We start from the raw sequence: 25586 nt of genomic DNA, 5'->3' as shown, positions 1-25586 counted from the left end.
ATATCATGTGCTGAAAATTCTTCCACATGCATTTGAAAAAATATTCATCTAATTAAAATATACTGATGCATTAAAAATATTTATGTAATTTTAGAAAAGTGTTCACAGATTTTAATACATATGTTAAGCATTGAATTATTTTAAAAATATTTTATTATTTTTCAAACAAAAACAGAAAAAATGACCCAAAACCAAAAAATAAAAACAAAGAATGAAAAATTCCGGAAAACAGAAAAATAAAAAAGGGGAGCATGAAAGAAAATAGCGGTAGAAAACACAAAAGCACATTCAACATTTTCTATTACACGGTAGACATTTTTTTAACATACACTTAACATTTTTCATAAATGCCGTGAACATTGATTTTAAACCGTGTGAACATTTGTCAAGTATTAGAACATGTTTGTAATCTCATGAACATTTTATTTAAATGGTACCAAGTTTTTTAGTAACATAAACATTTTATGAAAATGTCAGCAACATATTTTTCAAACATGTGAACATTTTTAAAAAATGCTTGAATATTTTGTGATGGTATGAAATATTTTTCTGAAATGAAGCGAAGATGATTTTACATTGTAAAAACATTTTTTAATTGTCACGAAAATATTGTTGAACCACGTGAACATTCTTCTTAAATGCCACGAAACATTTTTTTAATGGTACCAAATTTTTTTTATGAACTACACGAACTTTTTTGCACTGTATAATCTTTTCTTTGAGTGTCGCAAACATATTTTTGAAATGCATGGACATTTTTCAAATGTCACAATTTTTTAGTGGTGCAAACATTTTTTAATTGCACAAAACACAGCATGAACATTTTTTTACTTTGTGATGAACACTTTCGAAAATGTAAGTAAAACATTTTTGAAATATATTGTTTCAAAGATATTGAAATATAGACAAAAGTGAAGACAAGGGCAAACAAAAAAACGTAATGAGAAAACATACATCTTCGGGCGCCTCGTCGACCTGGCTGGCTGCCACGTGGCTAAAAAAAAGGAGCAACTGGTTAAGGGGTGGCCTAGGAAAATACATGTGCATGTCATTCTCAGTGGAGTGGGAGACGCAGAGTGGAAGACAAGTTAGTTCATGATTTGATCACAGTTTAGTTCAGCTTGGAGCACACATTAGTCCTAGTTAGGGCATCTACAATGCCAGCCACCTGACCGGGCGCTTATGGAGGGAAAAATTAATTTTATTAAATAAAAAAGATCTAAGAGCGCTACTCTCCAACGGCAGGCACTAATCTTGGGCGCTAATTCCACGGCAATTAAACTATCTACGCGGGTAAAAAGGAAGGAAGCGCCCGGCGCACATCTTTGCGCCCCACAGCGTCCGATGCCAGGATTTGATTGCCTTAACTGCCAATCGACCGGGAGATTGATAGGAAAGTAATCCTAGCGTCTTCCTAAGTGCCCCGCATTGGACATGCCCTTAGGAACATACGTTGGAAGCACAGGCCAGTTCTGCTTGGAAATACAATTTGCGCCAGAAAAAAAATTCATCCAAATCTATTGACATGCGATCTTGTTTGAAACATGCTGATGGAGGAACATAGAGGTCAAACACACAACAAAACTCTCTGGTGACGACCAGTGGCAGTTAACTCTTCCTTCCTTTAATATACTTCTTCTTCCTTCACTTCTGTTCACCTTCTTACTTTGACTCTGATGCCATGGTCCAACCGTTGGGCCCCGCCACCCATGGCCAGCATCGTGTTGTTGCGCCCCCTCATGCCCCGTTCTGTCCGAGCCGCTTCCTCTGCCAAGTTGTCGTCTTCCCGACCATCTCTTTATACCCCCCGTGTTCTTCGGCGTCGACGAACACCTCCGCACCCACACCCGTGCCATCAACCCTAGAACTCGCTTCCTCTAGCGACTTCGTGGCTGGCTGTGGCTTCCCCGTCACTTACTCATTCCCTGCTCGCCCCGCTGGCAACGCCCTCGGCTCCGCCTTTGGTGCTTTGCGTCCTATCTCCGGAATCGATTGAAGTGGTTTTGTTTTTCAGTTGCCTAAGGAATAGGATATGTGTTTCCTTGTTTCTATGACAAAAGAGATGGACAAATGCGCAAACACATACCTTGAATATCTTATTGCCAGCACTTTGGCTACAATAACATTGCAATAGTTGGATGGTTAGGTGGACAGTGGTATCTCCAGCCCACCAGGGTAAGTCCTGGTGCTCGTATTTTTTCTGGATTTATTTCAGAATTTCCGGCGATATGCGTTCAACAGTGGGAGGAGACGTTTCCGTCAACTGCGAGATGCCTACGGTGATTTCGTAAAATCTCAAGATGATATGCCGGCTCAGTCCCTCGCGGGTACTCGTAAGGGTAGGTGTATGCGCGTATGTATGAATGTTTGTGTCTGTACTGATGTTTTAAAAAACAGAGCATGAATGTGTTTTCTTGGGTCGTTGAAAAAGAAAAAACAGAGCATGAATGTGTTTTCTTGGGTCGTTGAAAAAGAAGTGCATACATACAAAATCTTCTCACGTGCATGCTAAGCTGCTAACCATGCATGACATGGAGGTGTATCTTTCTCTCACGATCTTAAACTCAAAACAAAAAAATTGAAGGTTGCATGCATATGTACAATTTAACTTGACTACATTCGCATGTGACATACGGACAACGGGACTGCAGCTTAAGGAAAACGGAGAAAAGACAGAATGATGCAGAAGGTTTATGAGCCTGGCAAGGCTATTGGCATTGCATATGCCCAGTCTCTTGTTCTTTACCTGCTGTCACCGTTTGTATTTTTATCGCCGCATAGGGACAAAGTAATCTCGGAAGTAATGACAATCAGTCTACTTTGTTCTCTTCCCAAATGTCAACAGAGGAATCTGAATGCCCTTACAATTGGACTCATGCACTGGTATATGTGAGACTTGGGAGCAAAAATGCTACTCGTACGCACTACTTCTACGTAAAACTTACGTACGTGAGAGAGACGATAACCGTCCCGACTCCCGACGAAAGTATAGGGAATAACCACCATCGATTTCAACTAGTGCGTAAGATTTTGGTAGAATCAGCACGTAAGAATAGCATTGCTCGACTTGGAAGAGACGGCGTGTACACACGCCTAAGTCTTTTAGCACCTTACGTATGGCGCCTTCAAATCAACATTCAACGTTCATATTTCTTTTATATCCAACAATGAAAAATTGATCAACACAACTGTTTATTTCTTTCGAAAGTGAAGGAAAAGATCTGTCTGGTTCAGTTATAATTAACACCAAACTTGTTACCTAGATAATTAGAGAAAATGGGATAAAAACCAGCATTGCGAAACGTACACAATTTAACAAACATGTAAAGGACACCAATATACATGGAAAAAAACACATCACCGAAAGCAAACACTCTACACACACGGATGAAGAACCATGGCTAATCGACGCTACCCATGAGCATCGTCGTTATCATCCCACACTCATGACCTGATGATTCCGACTTTGATGAAAGTCTTTACACGGACACCACATAATACACACGAAGCCGGCACGTGACAACCAATCCCATTTGAAGCTCAGCAGACTAAGACATAGCCTAGTGGTGGGAAGGGGCTGATGCCTTCCCACCCACACAGGTTCAAGGCACGATACTTGCAATTTGGATTTGTTGCACCAATTATACTGTAGAGAGTTCCGTTACAGTCTTTCTATCAAAAAAAGTCACACCTTAGCTCTGACTTCTCCACTTTAATAATTCTAGTTTGAAGCAAGTACATAATTTTATTAAAATGTAATGCCACCGCTATATTTATACTATGTTCTGTATGTGTACTGCTGGTGTCTTTGGTGGTAACCGCCATCTTCAAATGGATCCCCGTAGACTTATGGAATCGATGTCTTCTAAATATTTATCACATATAATTGAGGGCGATTTTAGAGAATATGGTTGATTCCCTAGTGGGAACTGGGAAATGGGTTAGCAACCGTCATGTGATCGGTAGCGCCCAAGGAACTGGTCCTAACCCCTTGGTACATCTTTTGGCCATATATTTGTGGAATTATGCCCAACATCCATGATACATGGCCCTCGGGATTTCAAAGAACGCAATACCTGCTATTAAAAAAAGAAATTTGTAAAAATAATTGTTGTTGAATAGTGCCAAATCAAATCTAAAAATATCAAAAATCCAACACTAAAAAGAAAGTGAAGTAATTAATACAATAAGAGAAGAAAGGGGGCCGATACTTAGTTTTCATGCCCAAGCGAATCCCATTCAATCATTTACTCATGGAATGAATCAGTTCAAAGGTTTAATATCAATCTTGTAATCGAGAGCCATGGACCAACTTTCACGACTTGCCACACACAGGTTCAAGGCACGATACTTGCAATTTGGATTTGTTGCACCAATTATACTGTAGAGAGTTCCGTTACAGTCTTTCTATCAAAAAAAGTCACACCTTAGCTCTGACTTCTCCACATTAATAATTCTAGTTTGAAGCAAGTACATAATTTTATTAAAATGTAATGCCACCACTATATTTATACTACATTTTGTATGTGTACTGCTGGTGTCTTTGGTGGTAACCGCCATCTTCAAATGGATCCCCGTAGACTTATGGAATCGATGTCTTCTAAATATTTCTCACATATAATTGAGGGCGATTTTAGAGAATATGGTTGATTCCTTAGTGGGAACTCGGAAATGGGTTAGCAACCGTCATGTGATCGGTAGCGCCCAAGGAACTTGTCCTAACCCCTTGGTACATCTTTTGGCCATATATTTGTGGAATTATGCCCAACATCCATGATACATGGCCCTCGGGGTTTCAAAGAACGCAGTACTTGCTATTAAAAAAAGAAATTTGTAAAAATAATTGTTGTTGAATAGTGCCAAATCAAATCTAAAAATATCAAAAATCCAACACTAAAAAGAAAGTGAAGTAATTAATACAATAAGAGAAGAAAGGGGGCCGATACTTAGTTTTCATGCCCAAGCGAATCCCATTCAATCATTTACTCATGGAATGAATCAGTTCAAAGGTTTAATATCAATCTTGTAATCGAGAGCCATGGACCAACTTTCACGACTTGCCAATGATTATCATTGTCTTGCAACTTACAACCGTTATGTTCCCGGTGTTTCTTCTACTTAATAAAATTGTGTAGACATGTGTTCTATTAAACAAAGTTCACAGCACGTGTAGATGGGATATAACACAATGACTCATGCTCATGAGCACGTATTTTGATTAGAATCGTACTCTATGGTTACGATTCTACTAGATATGTCTTTTGAATCCATTGAAAAACTATTTTACAGTATAGGCGCTTATGACCTCCCTATCTATGCCTTGCGGTAATGACTCCTCTGGAATTACAATCTTCACGACAACGGTGTCCTTCATGGATCAAATTATTTCGTGAATTGGATTTCACTTGCCTGTCTACGGTTCCCTTGCGTGTGCTTGGGATAGGTGTTCTGTATAAATGTTTCGTCGTATTATTATGTATTCTTCTTTAGTTGTTTCATCTATATAGAAGTGGAATAGAATAACCCGGTTGAAGAGTAATGATCATACGCCTGTAATGCACTGTATAGCAGGCTATTGCACAATATTCTTTTTCAGTTAAATAAAGTTTTTTAATTCATTGATATTGCAATAATTTATATTGAAAATATGATAGCCAATTTACTTGCTAATTTGAATCTGACTGGACAAATCGTAAAATTCTTATTGAAGTCCAACGTTCAAGCCTCTTGGCTCTTCTCACACTTAATCACAAATGGATAAAAAATAGATTATTGTTTTCTATTATATTAGAGCTTTCCTTTTTTTACTTGTCGATGAATGTTCTAATGGGAATGGAATTTCATAGTATTGAAAGAGAATATCTCACAGTTCGGAATGGAAATTACATGAAGTCCATCAAGGCCCGGAGCCTTTAAAGCACCAATATCAAATAGAACCCTACGCAATATCAAATAGAGCCCTACGAACATCCTTAAAAAAATAAGGGGCTAGGAGAGCATTGTTCCCTTCGTGAGAAACCCTCCTCCGACTCCGAACAAGGGATAATGCATCTTGATTTGATTCCAAAACTCCACAGTGTATCTCCCGAAACTTCTTAGTGGTTCTGGCATCCCTGTGACTAACACCTTAGTCACTATACCTGCTAGAAGATGTTGGATACTGTAATATCGAGTGAGCCCAGAGTGTATCTCTCCATCGTTGAAGGGTCAAATCTCAGTCTTGACATATCGTGTACCACATAATAGTTCCATTCCACCTACGACGAGGTAGCTATCTAATTCGAGCGGGAGTCAGAGCTAAAAGGCCCTCCACTCACGTCGATCAAGTTTCTTCTCTGTCTGCTGACTACACGGCAACAAGCCATGTCATCCCCATTTCGGACATAGTCTTAGCGAGGCCTTGCCGAAGGGTGAGGACGCCATGGCTAGTTTACACCTACAATCTTTTTGAGACAACTTATAATTCGTTGTTGCGACTAGGAATTGCGTGTTTGGATATTTAGATTTTCTTTTGTGGGCATTTGGATGTTTAGATTGACAAGGATGCAAAGCAACGCATTCATGTAGATCCAACAACTAGCTAGCCTTACTTATCTCAGTTAACCGAGGCCACGAAACGGATATGCCCATGGAATGCCCGGCACGCAAGTTACATATCTCAATTCATGATCTACGCACCCAATTAATTAAAAATCTACTAAATCCACTCCTAAAGGAAAGAACAACGCGTGCACGGGTGCAACATCACATATTCCACTTTACAACATGCATGCGAAGGTGAGATTGTTCTTGCTGATGGGTAACTAGCACTCTAGCAGCGTATCATATCATAGCATAATGGGATGGCAGTAGTATAACAGCAGTACGTCACACGCAACCCATGTCGATGACACGCGCCCCGCTCCCATTGGCCATGAGCGCCTATTTAGGCGACCACTCCCTTGACCCATCCGTTCACGTGCCACCCTTCCCCCCTGCGCGGCTCCTAGCAAACTCGTCTCGCCATGGCCGTGCTGTCCCACCGCGACGCCGGCATGGTGTTACAGAGGCTGCTTCTGCTGCTGACGGCGTCGTCGTTGCTGCTGGGGGTGGCGGTGCCGGCCCTCGCCGCCGACCCGCCCTTCTCCTGCGGGCCGTCCTCCACCGCGGCGACGCAGGGGTACGCCTTCTGCGACGCGACGCTCCCGGTGGCGCAGCGGGCGGCGGACCTGGTGGCGCTTCTGACGACCGCGGAGAAGGTGGCGCAGCTGGGCGACGAGGCCGCGGGCGTGCCGCGGCTGGGCGTGCCGGCCTACAAGTGGTGGAACGAGGCGCTGCACGGGCTGGCCACCTCCGGCAAGGGCCTCCACTTCAACGGCGCCGTCCGCAGCGCCACCAGCTTCCCGCAGGTCAGCCTCACCGCCGCCGCCTTCGACGACGACCTCTGGTTCCGCATCGGCCAGGTACGTATACGTACGCACGCATAAGCTATCCGTGCTGGCCGGCGCTCGCCGGCTTGTCCGTGAGGCCGGCCGGCGGACTGCTGGCGGTTTCTTTTCGCCTTTTCTCAGCGTAATGGCGTGCGGCAGTTTCATTATGGAATGTTGCGTTGGATCGCTGTCTCGGCAGTTAGTTGTTCGGGTTGGGTTAGGGTCGATCGAATGGGCCCAGGCATCATGCATGCATGCATGCATGCGCGCGTGCATGCGTCCATGCCATGCCATGCATCATGCACCGGCCACTTTCTTTCCTTTCCTGATCCGTGATTTGGGAACAGACAAAGAGCGCGGTTGTTTGTACAGTACGGGATGCTCGTGGGCTAAGGATTTGTTACTCTAGATGCTAGCTTTGTTTTTCAGTTTTAATCTTATTATTAGTACTCTAAAATACGTTTTTCTAGATATTTCAACAAGTACATTTAAAATCTTTAAAAAGATAAATATTTAGGAACGGAAGGAGTATATATTACTCTCTTGTGCCTCAAAAAGTATATATATTGCCCTCTTGTCAGGTGAGATGATTTTTCATGATTCTGTAGGGCTATTATGGGTTTTTTACTCGTACACTCTAGGAAAGGAATTATAGTGTCCTCAAATCTTCTATTGTGGGTTTTTTACAAACAAAAATCACATGAGATTTTCTCCCAACACCAAAGGACGTGGCAAGAAGAAGAAAAGGCATACTTCCAGATATAATTTGAACAAATGTGATACTCCATACTCAGAGTATATTATTTTTCTGCAAAAAGAGCATACTATATTTTACTTTGAACGAGTAAGATAGGATCTAATCTGTCAAAGTTCTCCATCTGTGCTTACTGTATTTTGGTAGTCGAATTTCCCTTGGTCGACCACGACTAGGATTTAATACTCGTCCTATTAGAGGTAAAGTGGCCGGAGCGTCTTAAAATTAAACCAATGAAGTACGTCCAAATTATCAAATTCCTTTCGTGTTATTTTCCCTAGAAACAAACCCATAGGACAAACTGCCGTGTGTACATTAACACCCGGAGGGCACCTAGAAAAAAGCTATAAGGGCATCTCCAGCCGTTGGCCTCCCAGGAGGGGCAAAAAATCGCCTCCTGGAGACGCATCGGCGCTAAACCGCGCACTAGGGGCGTGATGCCCCCCAGTCGCGGCCCTCCATGAATTTTTAAAATGTTTAAATTCGGCGCAAATACAACGCAAACACGTTCGAGTTCGTTCAAATTTAAACATATTTTACAAAAAAAGGAAAAACTACCGCGGGCTACCCCCGCCGTCTCCCTCGCCGCCCACCCACGCGGTTCTACATGCCAAGGAGGCTATAGAACCGCGTGTCGTCGTCGTCGTCGTCGTCGCCCCCGCCGACGCCTCCGCCGTCCCTGCTGCATCCCTTCCCGGGTTGGCGCGGCGGGTTGGACGGTCCGGGGGCGTCGTCGTTGTCGTCGCTGTCGAGGACCACGACGCCATGCTTGTCCTCGCGCCCACGCTTGCGGGCGGCGATCTCCTCCAGGGCCCGGCGCTGCCGGACCATCTCATCGCGGAGGTAGTCGTCCCGCGCCCACCGCAGGGCGTCCTCGTCGGAGAAGCCACGCGGGGCTACCTCCTCGTACTCCGCGGGGAGGCCGGGCTCCAGCTTGGGCTCGACGAGGACGAAGCGGCCGGTGAGGGAGGCGTTGTCATCGATGCGGACGCCGGAGCTGCGGGTGCGCGCGCTGACAGGCATGCCCTGGGGCTCCGGCTTGACGAGGCGGAGGTGGAGGCAGGGGGAGCCGTCGGACGAGGAGGAGGACCCCCCGGTCTTCATGCGCCTCGGGGTCCAGGAGCTTCCCCGGTGGCGTGGGAAGGACGGGGGAGCGGGGTACTCGAGGCGCGGCGTGTTGCCGCCCTCGATGTACTCGAGGACGGCCTCCAACATGCGCCCGGGCACGCCCCACCACCGACGCCGGCCGACGGCGTTGAGCCTGCCGGAGGGCTCGACGCCGTTGGTGGCCTCGAGCTGCTCGGCGTGACGGCGGCGGAAATAAGGCTCCCAGAGCAGGCTGTCGGGGACGTACCGTGGCCCCTGCCTCGCCGCACGCGGCAGGGACGAGCGGATGCGTGCGATCTCCGCACGCCGCGCCGCGCCGGTGGGTATCGGGGGCACCAGCACGCCGCCGGCGCTGATCCTCCACGCCCAGGGCACCCGCATGTCCGGCGGGACCGGGTACTCGGCCTCGAAAAGGAGGCGAGTCTCGTTCTCGTGCAGATGGCACCGGCCGAAGCCGTTCGCCGCCGCGCCGTCGCCTGGGAAGTGCTCGGCCATGGGTGTGATGAACTGGAGACGGCGAGAGAGAGAAGAGGGAGGAACGACGACGGCGAGAGAGTGCGAGTCGCCGAGTGCGCTGGGGCGCGTCTTATATAGGCCGAGGCGCCGCCCGTGCGCGAGCCGTCGTGAGTACGCGTGGCGGGCGAGGGAGGGCGAGGGACGCGCGTCATCCGGTCTTCACTGCGCCGCCCGTGAGGCATCAATGGCGCAGGCTGACCGGCGCGGCAGCGCGGCAGCTTTGGCATTGATTCGACGCGGGAAACGAGGCGATGAGGACGACGAAGGGGCGAGAAGAGGGTAGAGTCGCTGACGCGGCGGGCCCGCGGCTGTTTCGCGCCAAAACAGTTCGCCCCGGCGCCCCGGGCGCCCCAGCGTGCCAGGTTCGGCCTGGATCCGCCGGCGCTGTTTTCGGCCCAAGCCGGCGAAAATCGGGCTCCTGGAGGCGCGACTGTGCCGATTTTTCGGCATCGGTGCAAAAAAACGTCTGAGAAGGCCTTCTTAAAAGCGCGGCTGGAGATGCCCTAAGGGGCAGCACGTGAGCACACCTAGTGCGGTGAGTGCCAACGACAGGGAGAAAAATGTTTGCGCGGGAAAGAAAAGTGGCGCCTTTTTGGTTGTGGGAGGGAAGCCGGCCACATGTGAGCTGAGCCACACACAGATCTGACACGAACAGATCGGGCCTTTCCCACCGTACCCGACCTTTTGGTTACCCTGTTGTCCGTGGGTATGGACTATTGAGCGCGCCCACAATGCCACAAGTTCATGCCTGACGGTACACAGCCCGTGCCTCTTGTTAGCAGGAGCTAGCTGGATCCATGTGCATGTGGTTTGATTCTGGCATGATTAGTTAAAGATGGATTACCGCCGGATCGAGTATGTCGTTAACTCCAAGTTAGAGTTCTACCAACTTTATGTTAGGCCTTCCTGATCACTAATTGTTAGGCCGTATCAAGTCTGCAAAAACAGCTAATCGTTTTAGGTTTGTTCGGTCAAGCACCACTTGCTCAGTCATATATACCGGCAGTTCATGCAAGTGCTCAAGTTGTACCTCCTTCGTTCGGAATTACTATTAGATGTTCTAACAATTTTCTAAATCGGACATATATAGACATGTTTCGATGTGTCTGTCCACTCACTTCAGTTCGTACATAGTCCATATTGAAATATACCCAAAACGTCTTTATAACTCCGAGGGGAGGTGGTAGCATACTTTGAGAAAGGTGTCCCGAACTTGGTGGCCACCGTGCAATGCAAGTTTGCGTTGCAAGCATGTCTTAATTATTGTACGTGTATCTGTCTTCTCCTTTTCACATTACATTTATTGTTCGCTGCGCATTGCCTGCCATGCGAAAGCCATCTCTGGTCGATGGATCGTCAAGAAAATGACACGTCGGCGTGCGTGCAGGCGATCGGCAGGGAGGCACGGGCGCTGTACAACCTGGGGCAGGCGGAGGGGCTGACGATGTGGTCCCCGAACGTGAACATCTATCGGGACCCGCGGTGGGGCCGCGGGCAGGAGACCCCGGGGGAGGACCCGACGACGGCGAGCCGCTACGGCGTGGCGTTCGTCAAGGGCCTGCAGGGGAACTCGTCGGCGTCGCTGCTGCAGACGTCGGCGTGCTGCAAGCACGCCACAGCCTACGACCTGGAGGACTGGGGCGGCGTGGCCCGCTACAACTTCGACGCGAGGGTGACGGCGCAGGACCTGGAGGACACGTACAACCCGCCGTTCCGGAGCTGCGTGGTGGACGGCGGGGCCAGCTGCGTCATGTGCGCCTACACCGGCATCAACGGCGTCCCCGCCTGCGCCAACTCCGACCTCCTCACCAAGACCGTCAGGGGCGACTGGGGCCTCGACGGGTACTCTACTGACCCCAATTTTTTGTTTGTTTCGATTGGAAGTACATGCTACTGATGAATGCCATGGTCGTTTTTGGTTGCTTGCGTGCGTGCGTGCAGGTACGTGGCCTCCGACTGCGACGCCGTGGCCATCATGCGTGACGCGCAGCGGTACGCGCCCACGCCCGAGGACGCGGTCGCACTCGCGCTCAAGGCCGGTACGTAACCATCACTAAACCACCTTGCATGGATTTGCATTCGTTCAGTTAACACACGACTAAAACTCATCACTTGCTCAGGGCTGGACATCGACTGCGGGACCTACATGCAGCAGCACGCGGCGGCGGCCGTGCAGCAGGGGAAGATCACGGAGGACGACATCGACAAGGCGCTCAAGAACCTCTTCGCCGTCCGGATGCGCCTCGGCCACTTCGACGGCGACCCCAGGGCCAACGTCTACGGCGGCCTCAACGCCGCCGACATCTGCACCCCGGACCACAGGTCACTCGCCCTCGACGCCGCGCAGGACGGCATCGTCCTCCTCAAGAACGACGCCGGCGTCCTCCCGCTCGACCGGGCCGCCGTCGCCTCCGCCGCCATCATCGGCCCCAACGCCAACAACGCCGGCCTGCTCATCGGCAACTACTTCGGCCCGCCGTGCGAGTCCGTCACGCCGCTCAAGGGGGTCCAGGCCTACGTCAAGGACGTCAGGTTCCTGGCAGGGTGCCGCTCGGCGGCCTGCGACGTGGCCGACACGGACGAGGCGGCCACGCTGGCGGGCTTGTCCGACTACGTGCTCCTCTTCATGGGGCTCAGCCAGCAGCAGGAGAGCGAAGGGCGCGACAGGACCAGCCTGCTGCTCCCCGGGCAGCAGCAGAGCCTCATCATCGCCGTCGCCGACGCCGCCAAGAGGCCCGTCATCCTCGTGCTCCTCACGGGCGGGCCGGTGGACGTGACCTTCGCCAAGAGCAACCCCAAGATCGGCGCCATCCTCTGGGCCGGATACCCCGGCCAGGCCGGCGGGCTCGCCATCGCCAGGGTGCTCTTCGGCGACCACAACCCCGGCGGGAGGCTGCCGGTGACCTGGTACCCGGAAGAGTTCACCAAGGTGCCCATGACCGACATGCGGATGCGCGCCGACCCGGCCACCGGCTACCCCGGCCGGAGCTACCGCTTCTACCAGGGAGAGACCGTCTACAAGTTTGGCTACGGCCTCAGCTACTCCAGCTACTCTCGCCGGCTGGTCTCATCCGGCGCCCCCAACACGGACTTGCTCGCAGGCCTGAGCACAATGCCATCGCCAGCGGCGGAAAAAGGCGTCGCCAGCTACCACGTCGAACATATTGGCCCACAACGGTGCGAGCAGCTCAAGTTCCCGGCCGTGGTCGAGGTGGAAAACCACGGCCCCATGGACGGCAAACACTCGGTGCTCGTGTACCTCCGGTGGGCCAACGCAACGGCCGGCCGGCCGGCAAAGCAGCTCATCGGGTTCAGGAGACAGCACCTCAAGGCAGGAGAAAAGGCCAGACTCACATTTGACATCAGCCCGTGTGAGCATTTTAGCAGGGTGAGGAAGGATGGCAACAAGGTGGTAGACAGAGGGTCTCATTTCCTCATGGTTGACAAGCATGAGATGGAGATTACATTCGAGGTTTGATCGATCCCTAGATTGATTGATTTGCAGGGAAGGGGTAGAGGTGGATACATAGAGTGTAATTGCACCCATTCTGGTAGTGTAATTTATATTTCCATTGGTGTGAGTTCAGTACCCTTGGAAACTAGGCTGTTGTAAGGGATGATGGGTTCGCCGCTTCTTCAAATAAAGATAAAGATAAGATCAATTAGTCCAACAAAAAGACATGTCTTTTTTTTCCTCAATGAGAATGTCATGCAGATGTCAATTTTGATAACTGATTGTATCACTTCACAAACACCAACTAGCCTTAAATATAACCAGGCTTGTACCAAATTAACAGTCAAATAAGCACCCAGTTGAGACCATTCTAGTTTGTGAAATACAGAACTGTACAGACTAGGGAGAATGCCATGCACATGTCAATTGTGATAATTGATAGTATCACTTCACAAACAAAATATAATCAGGCTTGTACCAAACTAACAGACTAGAGAGGGCAAAACACCAATTGCTGTATTATTATGCTATAAAAATAACATAGAGAAACATAGTTGATGCAAACCAGTGCAAACGCCAACTCTTGATTGTTCATCAACAAGCACCGCCTGCAGTCCATCTCTTGTGATCATTCATGTTGCAGAAAAACGGAAAAAGGAATGCACCAGCTAGCACGAACCTGGCTCAAGTATACCCTTTTTAGCTTACCATGAACAGTTTATTCTTTAGGTCTGGCTGCGTGGATAAGTATGCAGAGGATGGGGGGATGAAACTCTTCCATTATCTAAAAGACCATTACATATGTTGAGAATGTGTGCTTCTTGTGATTACACATCCTTGAAAAGAAGCTGGAATCTGGGTATCCTCTCTGGTGGAAGTGGGCAAGACACTATCAGTTTGCCTTTCATCGCGCCCCTGAACACTGCCTGCCATCAATACATCACAAAGAGGTGAAATGAAAAATACTTGTCTAGCAATGGTGTACAGAAGAACCTGTGATACAGAATGTAAACCATCACAGATGAGTTCTTCTGCTGCCTTGAATCAACTAAGTTTTTTGTTGCGCAGAGACAATTGCATACCAAAAATCTCAGATAAAGGCAGCGCTAAGAATTAACAATCAAGCCCATGGGCTACCATCACTCACGGACTAAGGTCACCCCCCCCCCTCCTCCATGGACCAAATAAGACCAGTTTTCCTTTGTTGTTTTTCTTGTTTAGGGGTATTCTGGACTTCTATAGAATATAGATTACAAAGCCCCTACTTCCCTACTTTTCACTCTCCACCAAGAGTTTTGGTGGTCATTTGTACTAGGCCAAGGGCCTATAAAAGGCACCCATGGCTCATTTGTAAGCCGTCTCTCATATGGAACAAGAGCTCTCATTAAAGATGTGGGCGTGTGGCCTAAATCTTCTTTGAGGTGATCCATTCGGACAACTAGAGATTCAAGTAAATTTTCCTCTGAGCATTGGGCTTGGATGGAAGGAGTTGGTAAGGAATTCATTTCGTGTCGACGGACTGGCCACCGTCACGTCTCCGGATTGGCATGTCGTACCCAAGGCTACAATCCTCAATGGGATTATGCCACGCTCAACTGGGAGTCACGGCTGAACCCGGTTAAAAAATATCTTGTCTGACTAGACATTTAACAAGTCTCCATGTTGGTAGTTGGAACCAGTTGAGAAGGTTGATTTGTATCATGCCATTTTGTTTCCATCAAAAAGGAAACAGGGTGCCGTTATTAAAATATAGCTTTTGAGAAGTTTGCCCTTGTTGTTTTTCTTGTTTAGGCTTATTTTGGACTTTTATAGAATAGAATACAAAGCCCCTACTTTTCCCTCTCCACCAAGAGTTTGGTGGTCATTTGTACCAGGCCAAGGGCCTATAAAAGGCACCCATGGCTCATTTGTAAGCCATCTCTCATATGGAACAAGAGCTCTCATAAAGGTGTAGGCGTGTGGCCTAAAGCTTCTTTGAGGTGATCTGTGATCCATTCGGACAACTAGAGGTTCAAGTAAATTTTCCTCTGAGCATTGGGCTTGGATGGAAGGGGTTGGTAAGGAATTCATTTCGTGTCGACGGACTGGCCGCCATCACGTCACCGGATTGACATGTCGTACCCGAGGCTACAACCCTCAATGGGATTATGCCACGCTCAACTGGGAGTCATGGCTGAACCCGGTTAAAAAATATCTTGTCTGACTAGACATCTAACAAATCTCCATGTTGGTAGTTGGACCCAGTTGAGAAGGTTGATTCGTATCATGCCATTTTGTTTCCATCAAAAAGGAAACAGGGTAGTGCCGTTGTTAAAATATAGCTTTCGACAGGTTTTATAGCATGCCTTTGGGTCTTTACATGGCCTTCTCCAATTTTGAAAACATGTTCCAGTAGAGGACCAGTATCCACAGGAAAAATGACCATTTTCATTCAGATTTCCTTTGTTATTCAAACATGTGCTCCAATTAACTGTTTGCAAGAGATTACACCAAATTGTATAGGATATATCAGCCCTATCATAATATGCATTTTCTCTGTTCTCTTTACATATATTCTTGATCATGCGGATTCTGAACAGCAATTCACACATGTATGGACAAATATCTATAATCTGTACTTGTGTATAATAATCTGCAGCTAAGTATAATCAGTCCTCCTTTTTAGTTACGAAGAAAGTACAAGAATTATGATGTTCACATCATTAACTTGCCATTGTCAATAGTCGAACCTGATTACTGAAACAATTCGAGAAAGTACAGGACTTTTCACCCACTCACCTCGACTACATCAATGAAGTCTTGCTTGCTGCTGAAAGAGCCTATCCATTTTGTATGATCAGGTGTCCTGTAAATATACATTATAACCAGTTCATCATTCATTTTGCAACTAGAGTATGCCACAAAATGTAACTAATATGATATCCCTGTTGGTGCATACAATTCAGTATCAACCTAGCCAACTCTTTGAAGTTCAAGTTCGGACCGTAGCCACCAATACATTTTCTCATATGTTTGAAAGCTTCTCCATAAATCTTTCATGTAATCTACTTGAAATTCCAAATGAGAAATGTTAAATCTTTTGTAGATCTTGGAATGTGTAGTCGTTAATATAAACTCAGTTGTCAGTAGTTTCAGAGGAAAATGGATGTCTCTGAGATTTTTACATCATGATACATATCTATGTGAAATCAACATGAACACAGCGTGCCAAGTATTTGGAAATAGTATAACAGCTAACCAGGCATTATTTGAAATACATTAGAGACCGTGATAACTTTAGGTCGGTGTCATTCAGATACACACAGCTCATTTCAAACTTTGAAGGAAAAGGCTTGAACGGTATCAACATGAATTCATATAAGTATAAAAAGTAAGACAGACATATCTAAACAGCATCATAGCAAAGGAATTAACAGAGAAAGAACAATAACATACCCTGAATCCATTTTCATGTGATGAGCGTTGAAGAAAAAAATGATTGCTGGGACCAACGTGATATCAAAATAGTCAACATACACCTGAATCTCCTCAGAATCCATGTCAACTAATGCTACCGTTGCAAATTTGGATATGTCCCAAGAAGATTTTGCCAGCTGTTGAAACAGCATGAACATGATAAGATTAAGAAAATGGCATACATATTACAGAACTCATAAAATTCGATACAGAAAAGGACGTGAATGAAAAGCTTGCCATCAATAAGTTCAATTAATTTACAAACTATCCTATCAAACAAATGAGGTGGTAGCCACCAGGAGTTAGGCAGGATGACCTAGGAATGTCCAAGCATTCTTTTCCTTTGCTCCTATTTTGTTCATGCCGCGTCACTGTAAGACATGTGTATCAACAATCTACTAGCTTTCACCATGATTGGCAGATTCTGCGTGGAGTATACTTAGTAATCCAGTTTAAGGTTAAATCATTTGAATATCAGGATTTGCCTCTTAACCCTGCCCTGCTCAAGCGACCAAGTTTGTAATCGCAGAAACCAGGCTTGTCATTTCATTCCCACCGGGAAAATTATACTACTGAGTATTTGTGAACAAACAACAGTGCAATCACTCTTAAGAGTAAAGGAAATGACTACCTCGCTATAACCCGACAGTAAAAAATTGAAATCGACTTCAGACAAGGTAGTAACACATAGCTTCATCCGGCGCATGTTCATCACGCAGCAACAGTTTCCTCTCAATAATAAACCTTACAACTTAACAATGTAGAAACCAGCACCTAATCGAGGGAGTACCCTACATGTACAAACTAATGTGCATAAGAAGGCCCTCCAAGAACTTAATCAGACTGAACCAACTGTTCCCAGCTAGTATCAGATTGGACTCACCTACCAATCCAATCACATCGGCACAGAAGAAAATAAGGAACCCCTTGTGGAGTATTCATGGACTGACTTGACGAGAAGCGGTGGAATCAGACGGCAGCTGCGGGGGAGAGGAGAAGGGAGAGGCGTGGCGGCGGCGGCAGCGATGTGCTGCGCACTTACGACGTCGTCGAGCTGGAGGCAGGCGGCGTCGGAGGCGCGGCCGAATCGGAGGACAAGGACCTTGTCGAGGGTGTCGCGGATGGCGGTGTCGACCTCCCGCTTCCGCCGCAGCGTCGGCAGCACCACCGACCCCATCTCGCCCTCTCTCTCTCTCCTCGCCGGACTGCTTTTTTTTTTTTTGAGGGATCCTCGCCGGACTGCTGCAAGGAAGGAATCAACGGATTCCCCCCACCACCTATCCTTCCGCAAACAGGCCTGTAGCCCTGCCCTTGAGGCCTGTTTCAGTCGGCCCTCGACTAGTCTCCAGCCCAGGTTAACAGCCCACACGTCATTTTTCTTGATCTCATGCCTAAAAAACAATCTTAATCTAGCCCTAAAAAAATCTTAATCTAAAAAAACATTATTTTTCTTTTTATAAAAATAATTATCTGCTGCTTTGTTTATTTAGGAAAAATCATCGTGGCTAACTTTTTTCGTGAAAATGATCTAATCTATTATAAAAATTCACTGGAAGTACAAAGCATCTCAAACATAATAAAAAATACATCGAAATTTTGAGACCACCGAACAACCACTACTGCCACCAGAACAAGCCGCTGATGCGCCGCTCGGCTACCGGAGCCGGCTTGACCTTGTCGATGACAGCCGGAAAGTCTTCATGCACTTGCCCTAAGGACCAACACCCTGGAGATGTAGTTGTCGCCGTTGAACCCTTAAATAGATCTGAAACACCTGACACCAAATCTCGCCATATGATGAGAAACACTAACCTCGCCACCCCAAGGAGATGGCAGGAATCTACGCCAGAGCTCCGTCGACTGCGTCCAGGCGGACGAACTCGGGGAGAATCGAAACCCGAAAGACAAACTTGAAGAAACGTCGCTATCCACCTAAGCGTTGCGCCCGCGAGGAGTAAAAAAAAATCCTAACCTAAACAACTAACAAGAGCGGATGCACCAGAATTCCCTTTCCCGCCACCAGCCGCCGAAGCGAGAGGCAAAGCGTAGGCGAACCCAGTGAAGCGTGGATGAAGACTCGCCAGTGAAGCATGGATGATGGAAGGAGAATCAACAGTCCATCAGACAATTTGTTCTCCTGGTGATTTGTTTCCCACACCGTAACAGAAGCCTGCCCAGAATTGCTGATTGTCAAAAAAAAGAAAAGAAAACATGCCTAGAATTGCAGCTGAACCCACCAATATGACCTGACAGAGTTATTTCTTTCCATGGCTACTATGAAGCCAGGTTTCAAGGGAATCACTTTGGGGTCTCATGTGACAAGATATCATTACGAGATGTTTAACTACTTACAGTCATCATGGAAGGGGTTTCTGAGATGAAAGAAATAGCAATATCCATATATTCCAATATGTGTGCAATATTCTTTTCTTGTCGCGGGGAAAGATTCCATGTGAGCATATATGCATGTGTCGCAAGGAAAAAAAAATCATGCTATAACTTTGCCACATAATAAGGAAATTATATCACTTGTTATACTTCACAATCAAGGCAATATGGAAAAGAAAAGGAGGAATTTCTCTGAAGATTTGTATTAAAGTAATTACCAATATGCGAATCAACCTGTGGTTGAGTTGGTTAGGTGGACAGTGGTATCCCCAACCCAGGGTTCAAATCCTGGTGCTCGCGTTATTCCTGGATTTATTTCAGGATTTCCGGCGATGCGCTTTCATTGGTAGGAGACGTTCCCGTCATCGAGGCGCCTACGGTGACTTCGTAAATCTCAAGATGATATGCCGGCTCAGTCTCTCGGAGGTGTTCATAGGGGTAGGGTGTGCGTGTGTGCGTTCATAGGGGTGAGTGTATGCGCGTGTATATGAGCGCTTGTGTCTGTACTGATGCTCAAAAAAAAAGTAATTACCAATATGAAAAATGCCCTACTGAAAAATCCTACCAATATGACTTGGGAGAGTTATTTCTTTTTCATGGCTACTATGAAGCCAGGTTTCAAAGGAATCTCATCGGGGTCTCATGTGACAAGACATGATATCAAGATGTTGCCCTACTTCCAACCATCATGGAAGGGATTCTAAGATGAAAGAAGTAGCAATATCCATATATTCCAATATGCGTGCAACATTCTTTTCTTGTAATGGGGAATGCATCCACATGAGCATATATGCATGTGTGGCAAGAGAAAAAATATGGAACACTTGTTAGTTAACTTATTATAGACTTAAAAAACAAAGCAATATGGAAAAGAAAATTACGATTTCCTCTTAATATTTGTATTAATGTTAATATAAAGGTGAAGGACTTTTGTAAAATGGCATTCATTCTAGGAACCATAAATTAAAGTGTTCAAAACACCTTACTGGAAAATCCTTCAAAGAATGGTGAAGGACTTTTTTCTTACATTGCGGAGTGTATGTATCTTTACCAATCAAAGAACTAATAGGACTCACCCGCCAAAAAAAAGAATTAACAGATTAGCTTGCATTTCCAACGTTCCCACAAAAAAAGCTTGCATTTCCAACGAAACAAATGTATAACGTATACACAAGCTAATTTTATTTGCCGAAAAATCATAATATAAAAAATTTCAAGAAATAAATAACACTATATGTATTTATGGATTTATGACCGTGTTTTGACATGACCATAAGTGCCTAATTGAGGAAATTGCACTGCAGGCCCATGAACTTGGTGCAAGGGTACAATTTAGTTCACAAAGCCTCGCCGCGAATGGCTACGGTGACAACAATATAATGATCATGAACCGGCCTCAAAGGATGTGCACCTCAACCATCATCGAGCTTGCATACACGTCATGGTGCACAAACGCATGCATCAGCCTAGGGTCTTGTTGGTATGACATGGTAAGTTTGATGGTAGCAATGACAACGGGGATGTTGAAGGTAGGTGGCAATGAACTGGCCTGAGGTGGTAAGGTGGGCCTCGAGGAAGAGCAACAGCTGTGGTGCCGGACATCATCGATCATGGATAACATAATTAACGAGAACGACCACACAATAGAGTAGCTCGAGGATGCGGAAGCCGGGTTGGTGGATGGTGAGCACGATGGCCTTGTTGTGCACGGTGGCCAAGTCACTGGGCATATTGACGACGCGTTGTGCAAAGCTGGAGACAAGGCCAGAGTTGGCCTCATTCAACAACGGCACAGTCCAGTCTTACACGAGGTCGACGCCGATGGACATTCCTCCACTCATGACCCTGGAGGAGGCAATTTGAAAACACATCATATGTGATATTGATCAAGGAAAACAATAACCAGTACAAAGAAAAGATAACATGACACAAAACAACCAGTAAAGATAGAGATCAAGGGGAGCTTCCGAAAAAGAGCTCACCTGATTATGCTAAACAAAACTCTTTGAATTTGTTTCAGAGGCCACGTCAACTACTAGTGCGTGCTAGCATGTTGGATGTAGGCATGTAACGATACTAGTATGATTTGGATCAAATGTAGGCGGTCCGGTGATACGGCTTGGTGTGGCGGGACATGAATGGAAACTTCTTGAGAGCTCAAGCTTAGTGTGAGAGAGCGGCAAATCCAGTAACCATGGAGGCCCTGGCGATCCGTTATGAGGTTAGGCTGGCACTAGAGAGAGCCCTACAACATGTTCACATCGAAATAGACGCGCAACAAATTTGAATGATCAGAAGTTGGAGGAATTCTACATGAGATCAAGGAGTTATGCAGAAACTCCTCTAGTTTCCTTTTGAGCTTTATTGGGAGAGATGGTAATGTGGCAGCTCATCTTTGTGTAAAAAGAACGAGCGAGTCTAGGTGTAGATGCTTATGGCTTAATTACATCCCTCCATTCGTTGCTGATACTCTTCGTCAAGTTGTAATAATGATAATTGATCAATAAAGCTCATTGATTCGCAAAAAGAAAAATTTATTGAATAGTCTGAAACTTTATAGACAAAATTATACCCTCGCGCCAAATTCATCGCCCCGCAATGCAATGTAACAAGTCTCCCGTTTGTAATCTGTGATGGTTGCTCTATACTTCCTCCGTCTCAAAAAATTTATCTTAAATTTGTCTAGATACGGATGTATCAAGTAGCGGGGAAACCCTTTTTCGATAACACCATAACAAAACAACTAATTGAATTAAGCATGGCACGCTTATCACGTCCATGACTCCATGTACTGTAACGAGCAGCCTCCAAGCAGTGAGGAAGATACGGCGGCGGCTGAGGAATCGCAAAATCTACAGACATATCCATCGCGCGGCCACGGTCGTTTTCATCCACGATCCACCCATGTGTTAGGCGCCAGCCATCGGCAAATTCCTGCGGCGGAGCATATTTGTCTGGTGGCCTGGATGGACCAGATCCGAATAAAGCGAACGATGACGATGAACATTGGACCGCTTGCATTGGGTGCCAATTACCATGCCCCCCACGCACTAGATCTTCAAGTGGGACGAGGGTGGTGGCTTCCGGACCCTGTGCCACATTCCCGGAACAAATCGGGCGCCACCTAGCTAGCATCTTGCTCGTTGGCTCGATCGGAGGAATCCGAATCCGAATTCGAACTCCGACTCCACTTGAATGCAAGTGGCATCTGCAGTGCTGTCGCAGGGCTTGCCACGCCGCCTCCAAATCCAATTCACCTGGAAGATACTCGACCAGTGCAGGGAGAGGTTCCTCCGGCATTCCCATACTTTTACGCATCTTAATTCCCAGGTTCGCGCGGTTGCCGAACATGTCACATTGTCACTCGGAACTCAGTCGATAAATAATAGAATCATCCACTCGGCTGAAAAAGAAGTGACCATATCTAAGCGGAGAATCCTATTAATAGACGAGTTGGAACGTTGTATCTTCCTTCTCCATCTCGACCCCTGATCGAGAAACTGCTATAAATAGGCACGAGCACAACGTCGTTTTTCACAAGGCGAGTGTAGAAGTGTAGTGGCACATTCAGCTATACACTAATCCGCACGTATAGATAACGCTTCTCCTAACTACCACTACTGCTACTACCAGCAACGGAAGCAGAAATGGCGAGTCGGTGGTGCGAGTTGCTGTGCCCGCAGCCTAAGCAGGTGGCGAGCGAGAGCATGCACGGCGCCCGGCTCGCGGCGCAGCAGCTGAGCAGGGGCCGCGATGCCTGCGACGTCGAAGCAGGCAAGCCGTGTCAGGAGGAGACGGCAGCCGCTTGCGGGGGGAGGGTCGCGGCCATGGCATCCATCACTCAGCAGCATCACAGCAAGCCTACCAGCACGTTTGCCCAGTCGGTCATCAACATGGTTGGCATGCTCATAGGTAAAATGCTTACGCCACGTATACATATAGTATATGCTTTGTGCCTCACATTTTAAATGTCGGAATGACTTCATGTTCAGCTGGTGCAGTTTGTAGCTCATATATAGTCACCTGAACGCTACACATTATTCATGATCAAAGTACAGAATGAAGAATTAGTGTGCTGGTACTCCAAAAGTTTCTCGTCTGTAGATTATATAGTAACATGAATTGGTGATGGACTGATGCATGGTTACATGTTGATCCAAAAGTTTTGAGAAGTGCGCATACTATAACATTTCTTCTTCTTTGATTTTGACCGAATATTGCAGCTTTAACCTCTAAACAGTCTTGCTAAATCTTAGTTGACTAAGACTTGGTTATGTCTCAGTCGATGCTTATATTCGTGAGATTTTATATTGAGATCCATGTATTTTTTGGGTTTTTTTTTTCTTTCTTACATGTTATGTCACTTGACAGAGACTTGATTAGGGCAAAGGTGTGGCTACTCTCGGGTGTACTACATCCGAGTTTCAAAAACTTGAAAAAAACGCGATCAAACAAACTCCAAAAAATCTGAAACTATGAGACATCGAACTTGATCAAAGTTTGAGCTTCCTGCAAAATTTCAGCCAAAGAAAACATCTGAGGAGCTCTCACGGAAAAAAACAAAATCACTTCTCAAACAGTGCACCAAACTTTGAAGATTGTTTTTGTCTATTTTGGTAAGAGCTCCTCTGATGTTATTTCTGGCTGAAATTTGGTAGTTAGCTAGCTCGAACATTTGATCAAATTTGATGTCTCAAAGTTACAGATTTTTTCCAGTTAGTTTGATCATGTTTTTTTTTAAAAAAATTGAAATTTGGGTGTAGTACACCCGAGAGTATAAAATCCAGTCTCATTGATTAGACCTAGTTAACTAAATCACCAATTCATTTTTTTCCAGGACTTGGGCAGCTCTCCACTCCCTACGCCTTGGAAAATGGCGGCTGGGCCTCCATTTTCCTCCTGGTCGGCCTCGGCATCATGTGCGCCTATACAGCGCACATCATCGGCAAGTGCCTAGACGAGGAGCCCCGCTCCAAAACGTACCAGGATATTGGCCAACAGGCGTTCGGCTCCAAGGGCCGGCTGATCGCCTCGGCATTCATCTACCTCGAGATCTTCTTCGCCCTGGTCTCCTACACCATCTCCCTCAGCGACAACATCCCGCTCGTCTTCGCCGGTGTCCGCCTCCACCTGCCAATACCATGGCTGCGCCTCAGCACCACGCAGCTGCTCACCGTCATCGCCGTGCTGGTGGCTCTTCCCAGCCTTTGGCTAAGGAACCTGTCCTCCATCTCCTGCCTCTCCTTCGCCGGCATCCTCATGTCGATGGTCATCTTCGTCACCATCCTCTGCACCGCGGCCTTCGGCAGTGTCGGCCTGGGCAAGCACATCCCAGTCCTCAGGCTTGACAAGATCCCGACGGTGTCCGGCCTCTACATGTTCAGCTACGCTGGCCACATCGTCTTCCCCAACATCTACACGGCCATGAAGGACCCCTCGAGCTTCACCAAGGTCTCCGTCACGAGTTTCTCCATGGTCGCCCTGCTCTACACGGCCCTCGCGTTTGTCGGCGCAAGCCTCTTCGGTCCCAGCGTGAACTCCCAGGTCACGCTCAGCATGCCGCCGGGGCTGCTGGTCACCAAAGTGGCGCTCTGGGCCACCGTGCTCACGCCGGTCACCAAATACGCGCTCGAGTTCGCGCCCTTCGCCATTCAGCTCGAGCACCACCTGCCGGCGACCATGGGGCCTCGTGCCCGGATAATCATCCGCGGAAGCATCGGCTCGAAGGGGCTTCTCATCATCCTGGCGCTGGCGCTCTCGGTTCCATACTTCCAGTACGTGCTCAGCCTCACCGGCTCGCTCATCAGCGTGGCCATCTCGGTCATATTCCCATGCGCGTTTTACGTCAAGATCCGTTGGGGCCGGTTATCGCGGCATGTCGTCGTGCTGAATGCGGCGATGATCGCCGTTGGTTTTGTTCTCGCGGTGGTGGGGACCGCTTCGTCGGCTAAGCTACTGGTGAAAAGTATACAAAATGGACATGTGGCGTAGTTTGTACGTATTACACTATTACTTGAATCAAAAGTGTCATTAAATTAGGCCTGCACATACGCCACGTGAAAATAAGAAATACGTAAAGTACGCTTGGGTTGTATATTTGTTTTTTTAGAACTGTATACTTGGTTGAAGAACGGTAATGTACATGGATTGCAGCTGCAATGGATTTTAAAGTGTAATAGCATCTCTAATAGATCCGCTAAAACCTTGTCCTCAAGAAGCAGTATACTCCCCCTAAAATGAATATGTGAAAATTTACGGTACGATTTTTACGTCAGCATAATGGATCCCGTATAGACCAATTGAATATACAATAAGGTCCCTACAAAATAGCACAAGGCACCCTCACACATAAAAAAAAGCAATTAGATCCTCACGCGGCAGCAATAGTCCCGGCGGCATCTCGCGAGAGCAAGCTAGCGGAGGGTTCAACAAGTGTTGGTTTCCCAATTCAGAGCGTCCGGAAAAGAAGGGACGAGAAGAGAGAGGCGACTGTTCGCAATGG

General features: G+C 47.0%; 3 protein-coding genes across 5 annotated transcripts; 2 read left to right on the top strand and 1 right to left on the bottom strand.

Moving 5' to 3' along the window:
- Positions 1-6970: 6970 nt before the first annotated feature.
- On the top strand, positions 6971-13485 carry LOC119286684 (probable beta-D-xylosidase 7). The gene is made up of 4 exons (XM_037566110.1): positions 6971-7442; positions 11174-11628; positions 11728-11825; positions 11907-13485. The coding sequence occupies exons 1-4, from the start codon at positions 7005-7007 to the stop codon at positions 13262-13264; spliced, it is 2349 nt and encodes a 782-aa protein (XP_037422007.1). The 5' UTR covers positions 6971-7004; the 3' UTR covers positions 13265-13485.
- Positions 13486-13640: 155 nt separating this feature from the next.
- Positions 13641-17955, bottom strand: LOC119286685 (thioredoxin-like protein 4B). 3 transcript variants are annotated; one of them, XR_005140621.1, is made up of 5 exons: positions 17739-17873; positions 16676-16833; positions 16019-16085; positions 13949-14166; positions 13641-13848 (listed from the first exon to the last, which is right to left on the bottom strand). XR_005140621.1 is itself a non-coding variant. In XM_037566111.1 (4 exons), exons 1-4 carry the CDS (start codon positions 17871-17873, stop codon positions 14068-14070), a joined length of 459 nt encoding a protein of 152 aa, XP_037422008.1. In that variant the 5' UTR covers positions 17874-17955; the 3' UTR covers positions 13641-14067. The 3 variants fall into 3 exon arrangements, 2 of the variants coding, with proteins under 2 accessions (XP_037422008.1, XP_037422009.1); XM_037566111.1 differs by having other exon boundaries at positions 13641-14166; positions 17739-17955; XM_037566112.1 differs by lacking the exon at positions 17739-17873 and adding an exon at positions 17328-17568 and having other exon boundaries at positions 13641-14166.
- A 4776-nt stretch (positions 17956-22731) lies between these two features.
- LOC119289106 (amino acid transporter AVT1H-like) lies at positions 22732-25075 on the top strand. The gene is made up of 2 exons (XM_037568526.1): positions 22732-22996; positions 23922-25075. The coding sequence occupies exons 1-2, from the start codon at positions 22732-22734 to the stop codon at positions 25073-25075; spliced, it is 1419 nt and encodes a 472-aa protein (XP_037424423.1).
- The last annotated feature ends 511 nt before the right edge of the window (positions 25076-25586 follow it).

This window comes from Triticum dicoccoides, chromosome 4A, assembly GCF_002162155.2.
Source record: "Triticum dicoccoides isolate Atlit2015 ecotype Zavitan chromosome 4A, WEW_v2.0, whole genome shotgun sequence".
NCBI lineage: Eukaryota > Viridiplantae > Streptophyta > Magnoliopsida > Poales > Poaceae > Triticum > Triticum dicoccoides.
This window is presented reverse-complemented; position numbering and strand designations above follow the sequence as displayed.

Bases quoted from the DNA above. Each gene is read 5' to 3' on its own strand.
- LOC119289106 (XM_037568526.1), top strand. From the start codon at position 22,732: ATGGCGAGTCGGTGGTGCGAGTTGCTGTGCCCGCAGCCTAAGCAGGTG. The intron at 22,997-23,921 runs GTAAAATGCTTA...ATTTTTTTCCAG, and splicing joins CATGGTTGGCATGCTCATAG to GACTTGGGCAGCTCTCCACT.
- LOC119286684 (XM_037566110.1), top strand. From the start codon at position 7,005: ATGGCCGTGCTGTCCCACCGCGACGCCGGCATGGTGTTACAGAGGCTG. The intron at 7,443-11,173 runs GTACGTATACGT...GCGTGCGTGCAG, and splicing joins TCTGGTTCCGCATCGGCCAG to GCGATCGGCAGGGAGGCACG. The intron at 11,629-11,727 runs GTACTCTACTGA...GCGTGCGTGCAG, and splicing joins GGCGACTGGGGCCTCGACGG to GTACGTGGCCTCCGACTGCG.
- LOC119286685 (XM_037566111.1), bottom strand. From the start codon at position 17,873: ATGGGGTCGGTGGTGCTGCCGACGCTGCGGCGGAAGCGGGAGGTCGAC. The intron at 16,086-16,675 runs GTATGTTATTGT...GTATATTTACAG, and splicing joins CACATGAAAATGGATTCAGG to GACACCTGATCATACAAAAT. The intron at 14,167-16,018 runs GTGAGTGGGTGA...TATTGATGGCAG, and splicing joins ACTTCATTGATGTAGTCGAG to GCAGTGTTCAGGGGCGCGAT.